Here is a 16,603-nt window from a genome sequence, read left to right on the forward strand (position 1 = left end):
CTACCGATAACTGAAAGAGATGTTAACGGCCATTCAATTCACTAAATTATTTACGCTTCGATTCGGTTGGCAACTGGTAATTCTCGTATGCTGCATTTTGGGAAAATAAGAGAGAACAGCTACAGCTAAAAATAAAACCACTGAACAACGACTCTCATACAACGACAGTTACATATTTCTTGAAATGCACGACCATTGTGCGGTTACCGAAGGGTTAGCTTTTAATAATGCAAAACTAATATGACATTGACCGAGTTCCTAACCGATAGAGGCAAAAGTCCGTTAAAATCGAGTTTCGTTGAGTTTAGTTTAACAGTTTTTCCTCATATCACGTTAGATTGCTTTGCTCCAGGCAAATAGATGTACGCCCACGTGACTATAGGATATATGAAGCTCCCAAGTTCCGTTGTCGAGACTCCATTGTCCAAAAAAGAGAGCAGTAATTTAACGCATTTACAAAAACAGAATGATAAATGGCTTAACCCAGTTCTCGTTAAAGTAATTTTTTTTTTGTTGATCAGTAAACTCAAGACCTTTTTTTCTGTTTCGTGCAGTTCTAAGTTGCCGCTATTGGAAATCCTATTATCTTTAAAGTATTGTTTCCGTTTCTACTTAAAACGCAAGACGTGAGTTCTGTCTCGTTGTGAGGTCCTGATTAAACTTACCACAATTTTAAAAGTTGCCTAATCCTCAAAAGATCTCAAATATAAGCCTCACAAGTCTTAGATAATTTTTGCAATAAACTTCATGAATAATGTGACAGGTTTTTTTGCTTGGCACGGGAATTTGTCAAAATCAGATTGACGTAACTGCTGAACTGAGGAACGTTAGCATATGTCTACACAGATCCTTTGTTTTTTCCGGCCTGCTGAAATAGCACCGTTATCATTGATTCAAAAGTTCATTTCATTTACGTCCAGTATTTCCGGGCATCGGTCTTTGAAAACGTCCGTGAGAGATTGTGTTAGGGTTTATTGTATCCGTAGTATCACTCATGGGTGGAAACCATTTCCATTTTAAGTTTCCGTACTTTAAAATCGGATGAAGGCTGCCTGTTAGCACGTACCTGCCTAAACAAAGTGTCATAGGATGATGCGAAATTGTTCATCCATTGCACAGATTAAAAGGTGGGCAAACTGAGTCGAAATGGGAGCATGTTGAGAGCAATGGTATAATGAAACATATCGTGATAACTCGTCGATTATCGGTCCCACTATGATCAAAAGGAAGTGACTTTACGGAAATGATGCCGTCATACCGCTCCTAGTTCTTGATTTCAAAAGATCAAAAGCTGTGATCGATTATTTCAGCTCGTTATTGTGTTACGGCTTATTGATTCATATTACTGCATACTACAATTAAATTTTACTTGACCTTTTCGTTTGAGCACGTACGCACATTATTAAACAAATTATATTCAGGGTGGCATTGAACCTACATTCTACAAGTTTTATCCATTTGTTCAAAATTCAGCACTTTTGTGTCAGACTTTGTTGGGCAAACAATAGTATTTATTATCGTCCAAACGTCAAACGACGAAAAGCAGCCAAGAAAAAAATCAAAAATCTAAACTAATCTTATTTTCGTTTATTTCGTTTAATACACGGTTCGAATTTAAATTAGTTTACCTAGGTGTGAAAGATTGAAGAAAGATGTCAGCTATGAAAACAGTTTTGAACAAATGGATCCCGTATGACTTGAACATCTGCATTTGATAATTGTGCTGGAGACAAGATGACTTCAAAACGTCATGTATCAGCATTTATATTTCTTTTATAAGGTTTTTTCTTTATATCTTCCTTAATCAGTCAATCCGTGCATATTTATTATTGTAATTGGACGCCAGTTATATTCGGTTACGTAACGTTAAATATTGTCGTGTACATTTTGTATCCATTGTTTCTGAAAAGCGTCTTCTGCAGTTATTTTTTTAGTTGTCGTTGTCAGTGTGTTTTAGTCTTCTTAGTAGCCACACGAATTTTGTAAGTTTCGTTACCGTTCCGTTATTTTTCGCTTGCTTTACTTATATTTTGTTTTGTTTCTTGTTCTGCATGTTTAGCTTATTTTTATTTGTTTCAGCGAATCACTGGTTAAGGTGCGAATAAACCAGGTGTGTGGAGCTCGACTACAACCAGTGGACACTCCGTCGGACGAGGTCAATAGATTCGAACACTGTAGAGGTTAATTGGATGCAGCTCTTGCTGTGGATAAACAGTTCAATTTGAGATTTACAGGTGCGAAATGGCCTCAGTTCTGGGAGACGAACTGTGCCTCGTGTATGGTTGACGAGAGCTCGCAACTGGCCTTCCTAGCTCTTTTTGCCTCTGCTGCCAGGGTGAGGTGTTATTCTTCAAGTAGGAGTACCTTGCTCTTGCATCGCTGCTCCCAAGGTCTCTGTCACTAACCGGTACTTTCCACGTCGCTCTGTTCAAGCCGGTGGACTTCATGAAAATGTAAGCATTAGCTTCTTTTCAACAATTTAGTGACGTAGAAATTAGAAGGTAGCAGCTCTACCGTTGGAAGACAAGGATAATTTAGAGAACTTGCAGTTCCTTACTAAAACAGCGACAGCAGCGCCATTGCTGTTCTGTAATGTACCACGACGCATGCGTTTGCTATTGACGCACCCGGGTTTAGCGCGCTGATGGCCCTCGGGATGACGTAAGCGTTAGGGTCTTATTCCGTCATCAAAACTTCGCCGACTAATGTTCAGCACACAAGGGAAAACTAGTGCGGATGTGTACAAAGGAGACATGACACCTACGTTTTACAGAGCATTGCTTCATTTGAAACGAACGGGAATGGAAGCGAATTTCCAAATCAGGCCAATAGAAAATGATTATAAAAATTCTTGTTTTTCGGCCATTTCAATTTCGGGACATAGAAAAAACAAGCAGCGGTTACAAACATAGCAAACAGGTTTCGCATGGCATATTAAAGTTGACGTTTCGTATGCTACAACCATATATACATCTTCAGAAGTGACGGTTACAAAATATGACAAGATTTAAAAAGACTAAAACTAAAGCGAGGTATTGGTAACTAGCTAGACAACAATGAACAAAAGAAACTACATCCGGTGTGAATCAATAAAGAAAGAGTTTTTCAATACCGACGTTTTCATAGGGCGGGTTTTAAGTCCCGTATTAACAATGTTTCCTTGATAAATGTGGGAGTGAGGTACGTAACGGAAAAACAGACAAGCTGAAGCAGGCAGGCATTTCTGACCGCTCAGAAGCATTTAGTCGGTTTCAAACGTTCGTTGTCACCCATATTCAGAAGTGGATGATATAGCTGGAGAGAGAGAGCAAATTAAATGGATTTACCACGCAATTGCAATTTTCTCGTAAGTAAATATAAATTTTATATTATGTCAACGCTAAACCTTTAAAGTAGCCGGTTGCTAAAAACACTTCGTCATATGTTGCTTTTGAAATGTTTAAAGAGTTAACTTGTTTTAATTTTGCAATAAGTTTTGTTAAGCTCTAGCTTGTACAAAATTGGACTCACATCTAAAAAAAAACTTGATAGTTTTACTCAAGCAAAGTAGGAAAAAACTAATGAGGAGTAAGGATGGCTTAGATTGGGAGGTACTAAGGAGCTTAAGAAAACCACTCCGGCAACGCCGGGCAACGTCGCTAAACGAAAGGTTTAATGGGGATAACAATGGCTGTGCACGTGCGTTATAATTCTTGGTACATTTCTTTGCCGTCCTCTGCAAGACAACAACGTGAAATGACCAAATTCTGCGTTGTCTGGAGGACGTGAACCACGACGACTATTTTTTTAACTTTTATTTCAAATTTATCGCTGTGTCCTAGATTCAGTTTAGTGATAGCTTGACAGTGATAAACAAATTAAATGACTCTAGGGTATCGCAAGATTCGTAGGTAAAATATAAATTCATTTTTTAATCAACGTTGTCCTCGGCGTCGCCGTCGTGGTTTTTTAAGCTCCCTATTGAGACAGATAACGAAGGTCCACGAAGGTAGAATAAATCAAAGCAAAGTGTTTTAAAATCGGCACCAGCAATGCCTTCAGTGCAATTACCATTTCATGTACTTCACTGCATACCTTTACTGAGCAAACTTTCGCACGTTGCGGACGCGCACGTTCGGTTCTGATGGCATGGATAATTTTGGGCTAAATTTGACAGGGAGAAAAAAATCGTTCGTCACAGTTTCAGCTTTCAGAGTAGCTTACAGATCGAAACATGATGCTTATACCCCGAAATAGAGAAGTGTTTAAAACTAAGAGACTTAAACTGTTGATAAATCGATTAGTATGCTTACAATTAGTACTTTACAAATTTTATTATCACGATAAAAATTCATCACTTAATCATTCTTCCCAAGCCTAAGGAAGCCCCAAATCTGCAGGGAACTGTATTGGAATCCAAACCTTCCAGCAAACTTTCTTAAAGAAAACCGACAAGAACGTCCTTTAAGCTTCGTTTTTTTCTGCTATGTATCTCGGTTTAATTTTTCGACTGGATTCTGTATCCCACTTTTCGGTCCAAAATTATGCCTGCAGTGGAAACCTCAAGAGCACATGTACATGTCTTGAGAAAGAAGGGATAATTAATTCGAAAATTAAGTGCTTCACCTGTGACATATGCCTACTTCCTACTTAGCTTGAGGTCATTCTTTTCAAGGAGCACTTTCCGTTAAAAAGTTAATCTAATTTAAATTGTATTTTTACTGGTCTTAACAACAAGAAACGTCAGTGTAATTGCGCTTACTTTTCCTCGGGTCGCATCATTAATAAATTTATGCAAAAATAAAGCCAAATAGCACAATCTTTGCGATGAACACCAAAATGGTCTCTTTCACTCAGAAAACGGAAACAGTAATAATGCCATTAAAATTTTCTTCATAAAGGCCCCCCTAATATTTTTTCTGATTGCAACAGTGATGCTGTATACAAGAATGATTAGGGTGTGATGTGGCCGAGACGCGAATTACAAACGAAAAAGTGGAAACAAAACAAAGATTTAAAGACGTCTTTTCTGTTGCAAAGAATTTTTTTTTTACAAATTGAAGAAAAACACAAAACTGACAAGAAAGATAGTAAGCACGTAAAAAGAATTTAAGTCCGAGGGACTATACGAACTAAACCTGAAAGAAAGTGGATGACCATTTTTTCATGACGAGGCATCTACAGAGAAATTTTTTTCCTTGTTAAACGTCAAGTATGGTCAGCTCTTCTTCTTAAAATCAACAAAAACAACAACATCCAAATCGTCTCTATTACCCTAGCCTTTAATAAATTATTCACTCTTTCTATTACATAGATATAATTTTAAGAAACAAGGGTGCTGCAACCCGAAAGAGCCATTTGGTCAAAAATGCTAGGTTGTCAATTTGTTGGAAGTTAATTATACGGTTTGACAATCAGGAGACCACAAGACATTTCTTTGCATTTTCTACTAATTAATATGAGGATATTGTGGGATAATCCTATAAAATTGTCAAGTGATATTGACTCGTGTAATGCCGCCATTTAAAAACCCAAATCAATCTCAAGTACTTGAAATAACGCGATTTTAACTCCTCGCCTACGCACTCTTTAACCTTTCTGCCCGGATGAAATAGTACCCAATCCTTCGCGCAAAACCATTCCTATGAAAAATGTGTTTCCACTACAGGTTCTTTTTTCATATGAAATGTTTTGAAAGATGACTCGCTTTCAAACAGAGGCACGAGGTAACTCGGAAATGGCCTACTGTTTGGCTCCTATGGCAAACTTGTTGTCAAAGTGCGTTTTACGCGCATTCGGTGTTTGTAAGCTAAAAATTTTGATTACTTTTAATAGAATTTGGAATTTATGTAAAGGTTATGACTATGTACGCTCATTCTTGACCTTGGTGTATAAATAAACGAACAATTATTCTTGTCACAAGGTCTGAAAAATTTTTTGTAAACGAAGCTTTCGACTGTATCGCACAGTCTTCATTAGCTGATGAAGACTGTGCGATACAGTCGAAAGCTTCGTTTACAAACATTTTTCAGACCTTGTGACAAGAATAATTGTTCGTTTATGTAAAGGTTGTTCTAATTTCTTATATTCGTACACTGCATATTTTTCCGGAATTTCGGATCGGTTTTTTGTTCGTCTCCCTTATTCAAGTAATGCGTGAAATTCAAGAAGGTGCATCCGAGATAGCAGACGTTTTGAAATGTGTGACGTCATTTTGGAGCTTTGGGACATCCTGACTGACACGTGATTAACACTTAAGTAAAGAGTTTTTTTAAAAAATACTTTGCACATAATCAGATGAGTTTGATTAGCACCGATTTAATGGTTTTGGAGGTACATTGGGAAAAGTTCCCGCCTACCTAGGTGGAGAAGAGTTTTAAATGTTCTGCGTCCACAGTTAATGCTACATTCACGAGTCTGAAGAATAACGCCCGACAAAATTTTTCGTTTTCCGGTCGCGCGAGCAAATCAGTCAGTCAAACTTAGACAATAAAGTCTTTGATACATTGCCTAATGCTATTTCTCAGGTATCTGACAGCATATCTAATTCAGCCCTCAGAGCGAAATCTTCGAGCGCCTTTCACGGTGATAGTGGTAACGACGCACAATGGCAGGCACAAGGAAGACTATAACCAAGACTCGTGTAACATTATTCATTTCTTATAAGCACAAAAGTTAAATACTAGTTGAAGAACTGATGTATAACTTTTCAACTGAAAAGACAGTCAAGTAACAGCATGTCGAAAGACTTTGTCTATATTTATTTTTGTCCACATTCCTTTTATTATTTTGTTATTCTTACTGACTGAGCAACCAAGATAATCGAGTCGTTATTTCCGGAAGAGGCCGCGGTTACATGTTCTGTATAACATAAATCAAGAATTGAGCAGATTTGCACAAAAGCTCTTCGGGCATAAACTGACTGTTAATGTTTCGCAATTTAGATTAACTAATATGAAACGAAGTTCCAAGCTTATGATGCACTCCCTCCTGTGAAACCATTGTCTTTTGTTTCGTTAGAATTTCCTTGTCCTCGGCATGACCCATTGCACTTCTACCAGCTGCCGATATAGAAATTACAAAACAGTCCAAAGAAATATTCAACGAGGTATTAAAAACAGATAAAGTCAAGTGTATTAGGAAAGAATCAAGTTTCTGAAAAGCGTCCAAGGTAATTAGTCTTATTAAATTCTCAACCTCGGATAATGCAATTCTAGCTTTCTGATTGGTTCACTGGATCTCGGTTACCAGCCATTATACCTGCGTTTGACCTTATATGGAAATGATTGTAGCAAATTTCGCTTGGCATAAAAGAAATATTCAACAAGGTATTGAAAACAGATAAAGCCGAGTGTATTAGAAAAGAATCAAGTTTCTGTAAAGCGTCCAAGCTAATTGAGTCTTATTAAATTCTCAACCTCGGATAATGCAATTCTAGCTTTCTGATTGGTTCACTAGATCTCGGTTACCAGCCAGTGTAACTGCGTTTGACCTTATATGGAAATGAATGCAGCAAATGTCGCTCGGCATACAATTTTTCGCGGAAAGCCAAGTTTAGTCGACAAAAATAATGGATGAAAAAAGCAGATGCGGTGAGCTATCCACGGACCGGAAGAAATACAAGAAATTATGGACAAGGTCGTCCCAGAAACAACAAGAGAAGCCACAAAGTTCGGGATGAGATTATTTAACGGTGCGTATCTGTTCAAAGTTTCCCTTAAAAGTTGAAAAAATTTCAAATATGTCTGTTGAGATTTTACGCATTCGTGGAGGTTACGTAACAACAACAATATTTACCTTAACGTTACAGAATGGCGTGCTAGTCCTGGTGGCACCACATTTTCGAAACCAATAGAAGAAATGTCAAAAGAAGAACTGAATATTTGTTTGAAGTGTTTTTACACGTCTGCGAGGAAGAAAGATGGCACGTATAACAAAAGTTCATCCACGAAATCCATAAGAGCCGCCATTGATCGTTTCCATCGCTCGCCACCACAAAACAAACCGTTTTATTATCTCTGACCCGGCTTTTACTGAAGCAAATAAAGTTTTTGACGCTTTCGTGAAAGACCGAGGGAAAACGGGAAAAATAGCTGGCGTCGTCCAAAAAAAAGGCAATCTCGAAAGAGCAGGTGAAGAAACTATTTGTGAGCGGCGAACTCGGTCCGGTCGACAGCTTGAATCCTGCTCAGTTACAGAGGACCGCTCGCATGGTCCTAACTCGGCCTCTTTTTTGGAAGGCGGGGACGTGAAAACCAGCGACAGCTGACACTGGCAATTCTTTCTCTACGAAAAACTCCACAAGGGGTTGAATGCTACGAACTGAACAGAAGTCAGCCTGGTTCCTTTCCGCCAAAAAAATCACCAGGGCGGCCTCGCAGACGCTGAAGATAAATCGAATGCGAAGATATTTTCCGTACCGGGATCTGAAAGATGTCCAGTAAATACGCTCAAGAACTACTTAGGCCATCTCAATCCAACGTCAGGTGCTCTGTTTCAGAGACCAAGAGATAGTCAAAGCAAGAAAGACGACAAAATCTGGTTTTGCACCGCAGCTTTTGGTACAACTACGCACGGCAATTTGGTGAAAGAGGTGACAAAGGGAGAAGGTGTAGAGCCACATCTCACAAACCACTACCTCAGAGCTACATCTGTCACAGTGCTCTCCGACCATAATTGCGAGACGAGGCACATCAAGTCCATAACGGGACACAAGTCCGACCAGGCAGTTGAGTCCTACAACGAGCGGCCCTCAATGGAACAACAACAGTAGATGTCACTCGTTCTTAGTGATTTTATTGGAAATTCGTCTCCTAGTAATGCCACTTGGGTGCAGGGGAAAGAAAACGAAATCCAGTAGCAGTGCAGACCAGTCCCAGACGAATTTCCACATCAAAAACCAGGGAAAGCAGTTCTTGTCGAAAAAAATTTTTCAACCAGTTCAAAATCCGTTTCACGGCATGGCGATCAGAGAAGCTTCCCCAGTATTTTCACAACTGTAGTGTAGATGTCCACAATTATTACTCTTCCCGATGAGTTTGAACTTGGAACACTTGAGAACACTGCAGTAAGGTTTTACCCGTACAAAACAGTACCGAGAAGTTTGGATTAGTGTAGTTTCAGTTCAACTGTAATTTCAGTTCAGCTGTAATTTCCCTCGCTTTTGGTTTTTCATTCAACTGTTCGCACGACGGTGCGCCCATCATGTGATCGTGAGATCATGTGGTTTTGGCGCTCGGAAGTCACGTCACTTTCCGGTCGTTTGTTAAACTTAAACAAAATTTAACAAAACCAAAGGTTGAGAATTTACTAAAACAATTATTCCATTCGCGCCTGTTGGATATGAGATTGGTCGTAGGCAACTCGGCGTTTGCTATTTACCATCTCATATCCAACGCGCGCTCATAGAATAATTTTTGATTATCCCACACCCAATTTAAGTCATGTTCATAACGTCTTTATGACAATATAGAATAGAATAACTATTGCATTCAGCTTTAAATGATATCCCAAGATATCAGTTGGCCTCATGCAGATCAGGAGGGAGCTTCAGCAAAGACGACGGCGACCTCGAGGATAACGCCTAGTAAAAACTGAATATATACTTTATCATCGAATTTTGCAGTTCTGTAGATCTGTTCAGTGCACCTGACGGTATCAGAAATTGCTCAAGCTAAATATGCAAGGCCAGCGTTCAATTCCAAATGAAAATACAAAAAATTAGCTGTCGTCGTTCGCGTCAGCGAAAATCCGCAGAACTTATCTTTTGACGTTGTTGTTGTTTTTTGCTGAAGAATGTTAAGAAATGTACAAATATTTATAACGCTCGTGCACAGCCATAGCTCTTCTGTTCATCCTTTTGTTTTGTGGCGTTCTCGTTGCCGTTGCCATCCTGGTTTACTTAAGGTCCCTATAAAGTGTTATAAGCCTCCACTTAATTTCGACTGGCAGCTTCTCCAATCCTTGACTATCATGGATGGCTGAGAAAACGTTTTTTTTTTTTTTTTTTTGAGGCATTCTGAAGTTATGGTAAAAGGATTATTCACATCCAAATTAAGACGGAATCCACCAGAAGTTTGAGTAACGAGTGGATAAAAACCTACTTACCAAGATTATTTACATCGTACTGCAAACTTCTGTATGACTGTTTTAAATATCTTTTCAAAAAAATCATTTCCAGCAACACCAAACGTCGAAAACGAATGTTGAACTTGGTATGAAACACTTGAAAGTACTGGTGAAATGAAACCGATGATGAAATTTTGCTTGTGTTTGCACAAGTTCTCTGAACTTTGAAATTCATTTTCTCTCGTTCCCATGGGAAATTGTTTTCGGTGTTATTTCAGGCAATTATTTATGTATTTACCTTTAAGAAAATGTACAAATGACTGTAAAATACTTTAAATTATTCTGGTAACAGATTTTTGTCTACTAAAACCTGAAATTGCTCGATTTTTCATCGGATGTCGTCTTAAAGTCTTTCGAGATGAGATCTGGAAGGTTCTCTGCTCAGCATTGCGTCAGCATGATCATTTTAATTTCGTTGCCATCACGTTTAAACTTTGACCCTAGCACTAACATTAAACAAATCAATAGGAAAGCTTTGTTCAGTTCACCGGGATATTGGCCTAATTCGATCGTGCGGTCAGCTAACAGACGTAAGCCGCCTACATACACCAATCTAAATGCTTTAGTTCAGTGATCCTTCATGCGGGCAGAAACAGGAAATTAACAACCATAAATCTTCCTTTGACAGGCTTGTCAGGTTTAAGAAATAAAGAATCAAGTTCTAAACCATGTAATGGGCTTTTTAAAGAAACGAATGACGTTCTTACAAGGGCGGCTCTAAACGACACGCATGGGTGTGCGCAAGCCTGCTGCGTTATTCCTGAAATAAAAGTCTTTATTATGACTACGCTAGTTAGAAGAATTTGACTTTATAACAACGTAAACTATTGAAGCTAACTGCAATGGATGTTTAAGAGTGGTTTTAAACTAATTTTCTACCTGAAACCTATAAAACGCAACATTGGTCGAAATTGCACGCATACCCTTAGACATATCTGCTCTGTATTGTTATATATTTCCGTTTATTAACAGTCTAGAAGACGAAAGACGCTGAAATTTGGACAGTTCATGGCTTGGTAACAGCTGGTTGAACTGCAGCTGAAAGTCCTAACTGAAATGTGCCTTTTCAGCTCAGTTCTATTTAGAGATAAAAACGGTGTTTTGCTTGTTTCTATAGCGTTGTAGTTAGACAAACTTATAGATCACTTTCATGAAATAAAGACCCGGAAAATCTGTTGACATTATCAAAATGCCGTCAGCCTCATGTATAGATGCTGAATAGCGCCTGCTATGGTATCCGGCCTGCAAGCTAATTTGACACTGTTATTATCGTGGACAGAAAGACAATATGGCAGCATCCGGTTGAAATGATGGCAAAGTTAATTTTAGAGCAGCGTTTGAATAACTGACCAATGATTAAGTCAGCTTGTCAACGTTATCACTGATTGTGAGGATGAGGAGTTTCATGTGCCAATAATACTCATCTATAATCTATATAATCAATCCCTTTTCACCTAAGCAACGGCTCCAATGATGCAACTGTTTAAAAAGTCGCATAGCGACGGACAATTGATTTAATATATGAATAAACACAGGGAAATGGTTTTTTTGCACCATCATTTTCTTGCTTCAGTCTACTAATCATGGCGGTTGACGTAATGAGAGCGAACCGGAGGCGTGTGATCGACATTAGATTTATCTCGTTTGTACTCTCTATCGCTATGGATTATGTATATTAGATTATTTTACAATATGTGGTTTCTAAATTGTTGGAAAATCACGGAACGATCAGCACCCTGAAGGTTAAAGGTTGATAATTTCCAGCGTGTCCTACGTCAAGCAGGCTTTAATCTGAAGAGTGGTACAATTGTTATTACGCCCTTTATGCAGATGTGGATCTCACGCGTAATGCATAATAGTATAAATATAATAAGCAACTCAGAAACTTTCATGATGATTGACCTTACTACCAATTGCAATTGAAAGAACAGTGAACAGAATGGATTTGTCAAGTATTTTACAAGTACATGTACTTAAAACTAGTTACGCTGTTGCTTCATTGAATTTTTAGTTGTGTCAGATACACTCTCAGATACAATCATATATATTTTCTTCAACTAACATTTAATTTTTGCAATTATGTCTTCAATTTTCAATTTCTATTTGTTATCCTTAGATTGTAATGTCTTGCCTGCTGGTTTGTGTACAAGTTGGATCGACCTGCTGTCAAACGATACCTATCCGGTCCGAATACAGACGCGACAAGCACTGCAGTGGAGGAAATCTTATTCGGATTGACACTGACCAATGCAAAGTTTCTTCTGGGGTAAGGCGTCAGTGCAAAGCGAAATGCAACGGCTCATCTACAAAAGACCCAAATGCGAGTAAGTAAAAACTGAGAGAAAAGTCTTCTGTGCGCGTGTTATGCTTTGTGATTGAGGAATCTAGAGATGATCCGGAGACAGAAACACATGTACAGAGAAAATAGCGAGGAGTTGCACCTGTAATAGAGAGAAAAAGAACGAAAGATATATCCAAAAAGCTTGAAAGATGCAGAAGGTGATTTATTGCAATACATCCTTGCACGAAAATTATATGTCGATAACCGAACACTGATAATTAAAAGATGTTCAATTTGAATGTCCAATAATCACACTAAGAAAAATGAGAGAACGCAAAAACCAAACAAAAAAATAACTGTCGATAAAGCGCCTTCGAAAAGAAAAGGTTGACTTCTTTAGTGACTTACTCACAGCTACTGAATGACAATTACCAACGTTGATCTTTTCTGATCGCGGGAGAAATGCACCACAAAACTCAGACACACTTACGAGATCTTCTAATCTCAGTAGGGTCACACCCCTGCCCAATATTTTGTATCGGTATAAATCTACTATTGGGCGTTCTATTGGTTGCACTACTCACTATATACCTTGTTGTAGGTAGTGAGCAGTCTAGCAGTGTGCCGCTGTTAACAAAATGGCGACCCCTTCTTTGCGCTTTTGAAGTGTCAGAGGAGAAAATCTAGTTGAAGTTTTGAACGAGTAGCAGATTTGTTATATTGTAGTAATAATTAATTAATTAATTAATAGTATAATATTATTTCAATTATTCCCTCTCGATTTTTATGCGTGATAGTTAACTCGGGCAGCGCCCTCATCAACTATCACGCGCTAGAAATCTCGAGCTCATAATCTACTTGTTGAGTAAAGCAGGGTAACATATTGTCCAGCAACCGTTGAGACATATAGCTACAAATTTAGCTTACATGTAGCCCAACCGTAGCCTCTGGGACGAAGTGGTACACGAATTATACGGATTATATCGCCTTGCTGACGTAAATTTAATTTTTCACAAATATTTGTATTTTGAAAATTCTAAATGTATTCGCACTGTGTGTGCTTGTATCCAAAAATCTTCAAAAATATCTTAAGCGTGGGAGCTTTAACAGTACACACCGGGTGGAACAAAAGAAATTCTCTATAATAAGATGTCTGGCGGAAAAGGTGTATTATCAGAAGATTATAAAGTGCAACATTCGTCAACAATATAAACAAATAGCCACTTAAGTTTAACGATGAGGAAGGAAGTACTTATCATACTGGTCCCTACATTACTTTACTTTCATCGAAAATTTCGAGTATTTGTTCGATACAATAAAAAACGAGTAAGATACATCGGCGCCTAATATGGCAAAACATTACGTCTTGACTTGTTATATTGAAGACTCGACCTACCGAGTCCAATATCAAAATTCTCATTAACCCGACAATATACCTTCAACCGTGACAATACCCCTGGAATGGGTGACAATATCTAATAACCGTACCTTGTTTACAGGATTCTCGTTTGTTAAAATCAGAGGAAGAAAGTGTATACAATTCACTGACGACCGAGATGGTACCAATTATGCACTGAAGGTGATCAATGGGACGAATGTCGCGTTTGAGGTGAGTAATATAAACGACAACTCAACAACAATTCAAAATACAACTTAATGTGCAGTCGACCGACCCTGCGTCGATTTATTGCAAATGCACTTATGTAGAATTTTTAAAGCATTTAAAAACCTTTGTAAAATTACTGTTCATTTATTCATGTTAATGGCTCATAACTGACTAGTCAACTTTCTAGTTATCACATTTCCTAATAAAAGAAGCTTTTGTTTTCAAATTTGTTGAATTAGTATCAATATTTGTTTCATTTGCATTCGATCGCAGGTGCAGCGATGCGACAATACAACGGAAGACAGTTTCCTGTTTAAAGAAGAAAGAGTTAGCAAACTTTATCAATATAAACACACAGATATTAACAGGACTTTGAAACTGGGCGTACCTAAAAACTGCGATGAAAACTTATCCCTTATAAGTACAACCAAAATAGATAGACGATGCTTATTTAGAAAACTGAGAAGAAGAACTTCTAAGAATGGTTAAACAAATTGCCAGGTTTGTTGAAAGAAAAAACTTTTGAAGTGCTGAATAGTTTGTTTAAAACTCAGTTAATATAAGCCCGTCTGTGTTCACCAAATTGTTTCAATCTTGTATCGTACTCTCGTCACAGGCTTCACGCATAGATGAGTTTAGACTCTCATTTTATTGATTAATAAACATAACTGAATAGCCCGGTTACATGTAGTTATCACATTTCCTAATAAAGAAAGCCTTTATTTTCGACTTAATTGAATCTGTATCATTATTTCTTTAATTCGCATTCACAGGTGCAGAGATGCGGCAAAACTGACAGAAGTTAAATAAAATTTAAGACTAAATATCTTCTCTCATTTAAAAAGTAAAGAGTTCTTAACCTTGTAATAAACTTACTGGTTTAAACCAAGGACATGAATACAATCTTAAAGAGATTTGTTTACATTGCAAGCGTGGCTGTATAGAAGTCCTGCTCGCTGTTATAATCTTTGTCTCAGTGTAGTTCGTATATAGAGAAGTAGTTTTTCAAAAGATTGTTCAAGAGTTTTCCGAAGGCCACACGAACTTTCCGCACATTAGCAAAACATTCCTTAAGATTTCCGAAGATTGCCAAAGAGAAGAAGATGAAGTTGTTTCAATCATACACCAACAAATTTAAGTACAGTTAAAGGGTCAAACCTGACATCAAACTTTACGTCATCGATATCATCACAGTAAAATTATTGTCATATTACACGTGTTCAGTTACGACTTCAGTCCCAGGGATGGAAATCCTTGTAAAACACCCCAGTTTATAGAGCGGTTATGTAGTGTCCCAAACCAATCCCGTGTGAGTTTAAGATGATTTCCGCAGAACGTTCGAGCAACAACGGCAAAAATTAAGTTACTAAAAAAACCTCATGGCATGATAATATTTAAAATACGGTTAAGAAGAAGTTATCGAGAGAGAAAATTGAACTAGAAGTTATTCATATTTCAATTAAAACAGACGTTTCGCGTTAGTTAAAAACACAATAACACACCCTTTTAGCATTCTTACGAGGTTTGACTTTAACATTCTCGGGAATGCTTGGGAAATTAATCGCGGGGTCACTTAGAGAAATGAACTGAAGTGAGTTGTTTTAAATAGTATTTCAAAAGCTACCGATCTATGAGTACATTTTTAGTAAATAATTTTTGCACTTATTGCTCGAGCTTTGAACGGAATCGTTCTTAACCCTTTTTTAAAGCAAACACTTTGTTTTGTTCCGAATAATTTGAATGGTTATTGGCCACGTGAGTGAAAATACTCTATTTCTCGTTGAAAGTGACTCTAACAGTACAGTGGAGTCAACTTTGGAATTAATTTCTCTTTTAATCAAAATTGCCAAGCAAGACTTATCACTGTTATAGCTTGAAAACCATTCATGGCAGAGCAAAGTTTTAACCTTTACAAGTAAAATGAGGTAGAATATAACATGATCACGTGTCTCCGTCAATATCTTCTGCGGATGATAAATGGCTCATCAGTGTTGTGTCAGAGTAATTACAGGGTCATGATCTGCAGGCCATTTTGATACTTGGTTACCATATCAAAAGAGAAAATGTCCCAATATCCAGTTGTATTGATCGCAAAGTGTATTCTATAGCGAAGCGTATGAATGATTTGGTCAGCTTGTGGGAAAATGATAATAGTAGACAAGCTTCGCCTTCAATGAATTCGAACTAATCATTATCTTCAAACTTGTTCATGATCCGTCTCTTTCGAGATAAATTTGACAATTGAAAAGCTAGTTACATTTTATTTCAAAGCAACCGTTTTTGCGTGGTAGTACCGGATTATTGTTTTAAAAGTCGCTTAGCGACAGACAGTTTATCTACAGTGGAATCCAGATTTCTGGAACCCTCGATTTTTCGAACCCCTGATAGCCTGAACTGTCAGTGATCTTCCGCCATTGCAGGCTAATCCCTGATAACTCGAACTAAAAGTCGTTTCCCTCTGCTGAGTCGAACACTGAATTTTCTAGAAATGCAGCAGCTCTCGTAAGCTTGTAATTCTCTTCATTGTTAGCAACTGGTATTGTTTTGGGGCTAGGGGCATTGTTTCTGTTTTTTGCTCTATTGTTCTCCCAGAGAGTATCAAGCCATTC

At 37.9% G+C, this 16,603-nt stretch overlaps 1 protein-coding gene across 1 annotated transcript; it reads left to right on the plus strand.

Moving 5' to 3' along the window:
* The first annotated feature begins 1,939 nt into the window (after window positions 1-1,939).
* Window positions 1,940-14,775, plus strand: LOC145487439 (uncharacterized). Its single transcript, XM_081466213.1, has 4 exons — window positions 1,940-2,453; window positions 12,224-12,431; window positions 13,888-13,997; window positions 14,268-14,775. The coding sequence occupies exons 2-4, from the start codon at window positions 12,230-12,232 to the stop codon at window positions 14,481-14,483; spliced, it is 528 nt and encodes a 175-aa protein (XP_081322339.1). The 5' UTR covers window positions 1,940-2,453; window positions 12,224-12,229; the 3' UTR covers window positions 14,484-14,775.
* The last annotated feature ends 1,828 nt before the right edge of the window (window positions 14,776-16,603 follow it).

Source organism: Orbicella franksi, chromosome 5 (assembly GCF_964199315.1).
Source record: "Orbicella franksi chromosome 5, jaOrbFran1.1, whole genome shotgun sequence".
NCBI lineage: Eukaryota > Metazoa > Cnidaria > Anthozoa > Scleractinia > Merulinidae > Orbicella > Orbicella franksi.